We start from the raw sequence: 8,267 nt of genomic DNA, 5'->3' as shown, positions 1-8,267 counted from the left end.
TCTTGCCAGGAACACGGTTTCTCCTGTACCTGTTGAAATCTTAGATATCTGACCCTACCTTCGTTCGTTCTTTCTTTTCTTTTTTTTTTTTGTGTAGAGACAGAGTCTCACTTTATCACCCTTGGTAGAGGGCTGTGGTGTCACACACAGCTCACAGCAACCTCCAACTCCTGGGCTTAAGTGATTCTCTTGCCTCAGCCTTCCAGTAGCTGGGGCTACAGGTGCCCACCACAATACCTGGCTATTTTTTTGTTGCAGTTTGGCTGGGGCCAGGTTTGAACCCGCCACCCTCGGAATAAGGGGCCAGCGCCCTACCCACTGAGCCACAGGCGCTGCCTACCTTCAGTCCTTCTTTAAGCATCTTCTCCTCCTCCCCAAATCATACTTCATCCCATATATTACTTACTACTTACTAAAGGTTCCACATGGTTTTTATTTTAATTCTGAAGGGAGGGACAGGCATGTTCCTATCACATGGCACTCAAAATCATTTTTTTCCAAATATAATATGATAATGTCATTCTGGCAAGCCATTCAAATATGAAAAGAGTTGAATTATTCAGAACCCTAAAGGGATACTATCTGTCATAACATTTTACCTGTACTAGTAAAAGGTTTATAATTTGGTCAACAAAATCTGAATGCTTCCTATATGCCAAGCATGTTACACCCAACAGCTCTAGCCTCAACAAACTTGTACTAGTTATGCAGTAAAACTCAAATCTGTGAAATCAAGAGGAAATGAGAAAAGTAGAGATTAAACCGATCAGAGATTGGTCCTCTTAAGGTCTATCATAGCTGGTGGTAGAACAAAAATGATAGTTGTAGAGATTCTATCTCGTGATTAATTCAGTGGCTAATTTTTACCTTTTCTTAAAGTTCTTTCACAAGAACATAGAGATTTTTTTTGTTTCATTAATCAAGAGCTGTAACTTTTTTTTGTGTTTCTCATGAGAAATATGATCTGATGGTCAACTGGAAATTAATACAAGAATTCATCTATTAACTTAAAGGACACATTTACCTGAGGCCTTTCTGATAATAAAAGTATGTATGGGTTTTAGTAATAGTAAAAGTTCCAAAAATAAACTCAATTAAGGAAAACAACACAACACGTCATCAAGTGATGCTTTTCAGAGATACCCCACTAAGCATCCTCACACTCGGATATGCTGAATTGGGCCATTCACTATAACTCAAGTATACATTTCAATCAGTAAGAGCCCGCATATGTTTCCTTGAATACATCTTAAAGTGGATGACTACAAAGTAGTCCAAGCAATCAAATACTGTCTTTACTCAGGTGCAAGTTCCTAAAGTTTGTTCAGTCATTCTACAGGCTATTTGTTTGGAAGCCTGCTAAGAGTGAAGCACTGCGATAGACCCTGGGGTTAAGGCAGCTCACAAGTTAAATTGTATGGCTATAAATAATGTCACTAGCACTAGAGTAAACAATGATGGAGATTAAAAAAAAGTACTTCCCAGTGTTTTTGGTCTTTACCACCTTAATTTAGGTTTTCTGAACCATATAGCATTCATATGCACGCAGACAGCAAAGATAGCACTAAATCTGTATAAACTATTTTTGGGGAGCCAAGCACCTTTAAATGTGTTTAAGACAGTTTATTTCATATCCACAATGATTTACATTTACTATTCTCTTGATAGTCCTTTTTTTTTTTTGTAGAGATAGAGTCTCTCTGTACCGCCCTCAGGTAGAGTGCCATGGCGTCACACGGCTCACAGCAACCTCTAACTCTTGGGCTTACGCGATTCTCTTTCCTTAGCCTCCCAAGTAGCTGGGACTATAGGCGTCCGTTACAACGCCCGGCTATTTTTTTTGTTGCAGTTTGGCCGGGGCTGGGTTTGAACCCGCCACCCTCGGCATATGGGGCCCGCGCCCATTTTTTAAAACACTGAATCCTTAGAAAACTGGTTTATGTCATTTTCAGCTCTTTTGTTTGCTTTTGTGAGATTTGTAAGTTTGTTCTCAGGTACATGAATGAAGCATATAGAATAAATATTGTGGTTTTCATCTGGGAAAAATAAGTGCTGAGACTGAAACCAGAAGATCTCTCCCATCCCCTGGGGGTCTGCAGTCCTACCTGCTGGGGGAAAGGTCTCCACTGGCTCGGGGCTCCAGCTCAGCATTCTCCCTGTTGTGACTACTTTCAAGGACTTCTTCATTCTGAAGTGAAAGAAATTTTGGTAAGATTTGGTATTTGGGGGGCTCCTTATCTATATTTTTCTTTCCCTCAGTTTCTACATTTGATTTTGGGTTTGATTTTTCTGGATGAGCATAAATCCCAGTTTACCGTCCCGCTCCCTTTCTTGGGTTTTCCCCAGCCACTCTGGGATCTGTTGCAGTTCACCCTTTAGGTTTCCTTCAGGCATGTCAAAAACTCATTCTCAATCACAGGTATCTTCCTCCTCAACCACCTAGGGCTATTCCCATTGTACTCCTCCTTTCCCCACTGAATCATAAAAACATTCAGAGTTTGAGTCATGAGGGACAATAAAGAGATCACTGGATTCACCATCTCTGTCTCTCTCTCCCTCTTTCTCTTTCTCTCTCTCTCTCTTTTTTTTTTTTTTTGGTGAGAAATCAAGGTCTAGAAAAGTATGGCTTGCCAAGGCCAGTGAAAGCTGGAAGGGTGGGCTTCGCAGACAGGTTGTGTAAGTCCCACAACCCCACTGAACTGGCTCCTCATCACCCGTCCACCGGGCAGTGTAGAGGATGGGTCTGGGGTGAGCTGTGAGAGACCTTAGGGAACCTCAGTTAACTTCTCTGTGTCTTGATTTCTTCACCTAGAATATGGACCCCATGGCACTACCTAGCCTGTAAGTCTGTGTTAAAGATAAAATGTTTTGTGTAGTGCCTGGCAGGCAGCAAGCACTCAAATGCTGGCTAATTGGCTATTAGTTAATTTTATGACACTTATTGCTATCAATATATTATACAAATTCACTTCATTGTTAAAACTGTGTTTTCTTGAGAGTAAACTGATAGGAGTCTTAGGGGTTTTTTTGAGGATTAAATGCTTAGTGTTATTCTAAAAAAGAGCCATGCCTATTTAATTTCTGAGAAGACACTATCAGGATAGATTCATATTCCCTGACATCCACTCAGTGCCTAGAATGTGGCAATGTGCCAGGTGTTTTGAAATTAATAAAGGGGTGAAATTTTAAAGTCCATCTTCGTAAGTGAAGATGTAAGTCTTTATTGTATTTGCCTCATTTGGGTTTTTCCTTGAATTACTTTTTTTAATTTCAAATTTTTCTCTACATTATCACTGGGACCATTTGAACAGTATAGTAGACTGAGGTATTTTAGCATGCTATACATTCCATAAAGGGCTAATAACCAGAAACTCAAGCAAATGGGCAAGGAAGCATCAAACAACCCCATTAAAAAGTGGGCAAAAGACCTTAACAGAAGTTTTTTCAGTTAGATAGACTAATGGCCAATAAGCATATGAAAAAAAGCTCAACATCTCTAATTCTCGGGGAAATGCAAATCAAAACTACAATGAGATATCACCTAAGTCCAGTGAGAATGGCTTTTATCCAAAAGTCGCAAAACAATAGATGCTTGTGTGGATGTGGAGCTACGGGAACACTTATCCCAGTGGTTCTCAACCTTCCTAATGCCGCGAGCCTTTAATACAGTTCCTGTGGGTCGTGACCCCCAGGCTGAGAACCACTGACTTATACACTGTTGGTGGGACCGCAAACCAGTACAACCTCTATGGAGACACCTCAAAAAACTAAAAAAGTAGACCTGCCATTTGATCCAGTAATTCCACTACTAGATATTCACCCCAAGGAAAAAAGACATTGTATAAAAAAATGCACTTGCATTTGAACATTTATAGCAGCACAATTCACAATTGTAAAGATGTGGAAACAACCCAAGTGCCCATCAATACAGAAGTGGATTCATAAAATGTGCTAGAGGTATTACCACAGAGTATGACTGTTGTAAAAAATGGTGAACTAACATCTTGTGTAACAACCAGTATGGAACTGAAGATCATTCCTCTAAGTGAAGTATTATAAGAATGGAAAATCAAACACTAAATGTACTCACTGTTAAATTAGAACTAATCACTCCACACTTGAGCACACAATATGCTGGTAAAACTCAGCAGAAACCAAGCAGCTGAGGGCAGGAGGAAGGGACAGGTAAGTGCACAGCTAACAGGTACAATGCATGCTACCGTGGTGATAGGAACACTAATAACTTTGACTCAAATTGCACAAAAGCAATTCATGTAGCCAAAACGACTTTTGTACCCTTGTAATTTTCTTGAAATTTCAAAAAAATTAAAAGAAATGAAAGTGAATGTTGATTAAAAACTTGTCAACATTTTGTGTGTGTGTGTGTTGTGGTATGAAGACCTGCCTTTAAAATTAAGAACCAAATAACAATCCCTACAAAGGTAATCCTTTGTGGTAAAACTTTTTATTCTCACAATGTTTTTATTGTATAGTAAAACATCTAAGATTTAGACACTTAAGACTTAGAAGCTCAGACGGTGCCTGTGGCTCAGTGGGTAGGGCGCTGGCCCCATATACTGAGGGTGGTGGCAGGTTCGAAACTGGCCCGGCCAAACTGCAACAAAAAACAGCCGGGTGTTGTGGTGGGCATCTGTAGTCCCAGCTACTTGGGAGGCTGAGGCAAAAGAATCACCTAAGCCCAAGAGCTGGAGATTGCTGTGAGCTGTGATGCCATGGCACTCTACCAAGGGCGATAAAGTGAGATTCTGTCTCTAAAAAAAAAAAAAAAAAGGACTTAGAAGCTCAATTTCTATGGAGTAATTCTTTATTTTCCTACTTATTTATGGCAAATTTAGTCTCTGAGGGTCAGAGTAAATAATTGTCCTAGGATCAAAATGCAAATTTGTCACAGAGATAGATGGTAAACTGACCTCTGTTCTGAAAAAGCACTTCCATTTCACTTTTTAAAAATCTTGTGTTTGTAATTAGGCTTATTGAGGAATAAGTTACATACCAAAAAAATGAATCTTTTGATGCATACAGTTTATTACATTTTGATGAATTCATACAGCTGTGGAACTAATACAATGAAGATAAAGACTATTTTCACCAGCCCCATATTCCCTTAGCACTCACTGCCCGCCTCCACCTCTGATTCCTAGAAACCCACTGTTCTGATTTCTGTCCTATACTTTTTTTTGCTTGTTTTTTTTGACTTTTCCGTGATGTCATGTAAATGGATCCTGGAGTAGCATGTAGCCTTCTGAACCCAGCCCATTTCACTAGCGAGATGCTTCTGTCATACATCCACCTCCCGGGTGTTGCCTCTATCCATAGTCAGTTACTTTTTATTGACTATTTTATAACCTATAGATGTACCACAATTTGTTTACCCTTCAATCAATATTTTTAATCATGTATTGTGGAAACATCACTGAAGCTTTATAAATCAGTTTGTTTAAGTGAGTTATTTTACCTTCTCACAGAAGGGAATATAGATTCAGAAAAGATGATGTCCTTTTGCGTAAGTGCTGCTAAGGGCAATTTAATGAGTAAACACAAAGATCTCTTGTAAATTAGAAGTGGAAGTTGAAGGCTGAGCTCTTCCAAGATTGAGGGAGAGATGGGAAGTGTCCTTGCAAAGTAGGTGAGAGGGACAGGGACAGCCTGCTCAGTCAGTGGTGGACAATGTGACTAGAGCCATCTCCCTGGCTGGCAGAAAGCAATCAAAGTAAAGTGGTTTTATTACCTACAATGTGGATCACAGAGATAGCAATTTTAAAATGTTCAGTGGACTACAGAAAACCGTGGATCTTTAGTCTTTTTTGTAGGTATCTTCCCAAATGTGGTATCACATCCAGAAAGCAAGCTAACAAATAACGAAGTATCTGGGGTATGAGTTTTGCCAATTCAGCTCTAAAATAAAACTGCAATTTTATATTCCAAATTCATATACCAGGGGTGCCAAAAAATGTGTACACATTTTAAGTAATGTTATCTGTGTGTTACTTTTCATTTGTTGTAATCAGCAGTGTCTGGATGCTGATGGTAACCACTTTGAGCACCTCTTGTAACTGCAGAAGTCAAATGCGACTTGTGTTCATCTTTGGTTGTTGATATGTGTCAAGTATTATGATTTTAATACAGTTTTTTCCTTTCTTAAAATTTTAGTGTGTATACATTTTTGGACACTCTGTATATTCTTTTCTTTTTAAATAGGATGTCATTCTAATAAGAATCTAATCTTTAGTTCCATTATATATATCTCACAAAGGGCTAAAAAGTATTTTTCATGAGTTACTATGTAGAAGTAAATTATTTTTCCCATCCTACCAAAGCTGTTTCTACACATTTTCTATATAAAGTTGAACTAACATCACACTATATCCTTTTCCAGTTTCCCATCTGTAACATTACTAGGCCTGAATTACTCAGTAGACTTGAAAACTGCTTTGGTATCCATCTTTGGATCCCTAACATGTATGTAACATGGTGTCTTCATAAAGAGGCGCTACTAATGGCTGGGAGTGGTGGCTCACGCCCGCAATCCCAACACTTTGGGAGGACAAGATTAGGGGAGGATCACTTTAAGGACAGGAATACAAGAACAGCCTGGGCAACACAATGAGATCTCATTTCTACAAAAAAAGGTGGCACACACCTGTAGTCCTAGCTAATTGAGGGACTGAGGCTACAGAATCGCTGCAGCCCAGGAGTTTCAAGTTACTTTAGGATGCTGTGCATTCAATAAAGGGGTCTAGCCTGGCTGGCAGAGCAAGACCCTGTCTGTTTAAAAAAAAAGAGTGACCACTATTATTAACAAAACATCCTCTTATTCTAAAACTTTCCTGATTACAAAACTGAATGGTGTGTTTTCCAGCTCTATTGGTTTATTGTTTGTGGGGTGAATATAGAGTCTCTTATTTCGTAATAATCTAGTGATGGAAAAATAACAATGACTCGAGGTGTAGGCATGAACTTTGTCATCTTTTACACTGAATGACGATGTTGCTCTCATAGACATCGTCATGCATGAGATGCCTTCATGGGCTTGCAGAAATGCCTTGGCATGGACTGGGTTGTGTCAATCCATGTTCCTGTGGCCACATGTCAGACAGCCAGTGTGTGGGTTAGGGAGACTCGTCTGCTGATCCTGTCTGATGGAATACAATACAAGAAGGACCCACAGCAGATCTGGGGACTTCAATATTAGTAAGAGCCCCACCAAGGTAGTTACACTGAACACCAGTGTTTTATTGAAGTTTACACAGATTAGTTGTGACAGTTAGTGGCTTTCAAAATTTGACCCCAACCCAGAAGAAGTACATCCTAATATACACACACACTTAATCTTCTAAAAATTTATCTCATAACTGATGTGATACGTTGTATTTTAAAATTGTCATCCCTTTTAATTCTGTTCTTTTTATTTATTTTAAAGGACTAGTGAGTCCAGCCAAACTGAGTTTAATTCCACCATTCTAACTTGTAACTCCAAATCCTCTTATGGAGTGAAAAGAACACAAACCTGGGTCTGAGCAGTAGCCCTCAATGGAGTTCTTGGTTTACTTTTTATTTAAAAGTGGTTTTAGGCAAGATTTCTGCATCTTACTTTTCTCCTTTGTCAAACAGGGATAATTGTTTCTCCATCAGAACATTAATGTGGTGATAATATATTAAAATGCTTGGCACAAAGAAAGGCTCAACAAATGGCGCTGAAGATTGGCTCTTTTGCTTCCTGGCCTTCAAGTAGTGGGCAATAGGCACCTACTCATGTGTAATAGGGACCCATATTCTTTTTTTTTTCTTCTTCTATTTCTGAGGCATAGTCTCACTCTGTTGCTCCAGGTAGAGTGCTGTGGCGTCATCGTTGCTCACAACAACCTCAAACTCTTGGGCTCAAGCGATCCTCTGGTCTCAAATGCCTGGCTAATTTTTCCTATTTTTAGTAGAGACGGGGTCTCACTCTTGCTCAGGCTGGTCTCAAACTCCTAAGCTCAATCAATCCATCTGCTGTGGCTTCCCAGAGGGCTAAGATTCCAGGCGTGAACCACCACACCTTCCCTGGTTTCATATTCTCACTAGCTGTGAGATGTTAGCAAGTCACTCAATACCCCTGTGCATCCATTTCCCTCTGTTTAAAATGAGAGAGATGTATGATTTAGCTATGAAGTGTCCCTCTACTTATATATGTAATATCAAGATAGGTGCTATAGTTTCCGATTCTGAAATGAAAGCTCATCTGTTAGCTAAAATACTTTCACAAA

General features: G+C 39.5%; 1 protein-coding gene across 2 annotated transcripts in view; it reads right to left on the bottom strand.

The window, feature by feature from the left end:
* The window catches only part of MCF2L2 (MCF.2 cell line derived transforming sequence-like 2), a 269,445-nt gene that overhangs the window by 129,277 nt on the left and 131,901 nt on the right, over positions 1 to 8,267 (bottom strand). For both annotated transcript variants that reach the window (XR_008374913.1, XM_053565128.1), the window contains exon 15: positions 2,106 to 2,188. Coding sequence is in view for 1 of the 2 variants with exons in the window: in XM_053565128.1 (XP_053421103.1) it covers positions 2,106 to 2,188 (83 nt within the window). In the remaining variant the exon portion in view is untranslated. The remainder of the gene's footprint in view (positions 1 to 2,105; positions 2,189 to 8,267) is intronic.

This window comes from Nycticebus coucang, chromosome 16 (genome assembly GCF_027406575.1).
Source record: "Nycticebus coucang isolate mNycCou1 chromosome 16, mNycCou1.pri, whole genome shotgun sequence".
Classification (NCBI taxonomy): domain Eukaryota; kingdom Metazoa; phylum Chordata; class Mammalia; order Primates; family Lorisidae; genus Nycticebus; species Nycticebus coucang.
The sequence above is the reverse complement of the archived record's forward strand: the minus strand, read 5'-3'. Positions and strand labels throughout refer to the sequence as shown.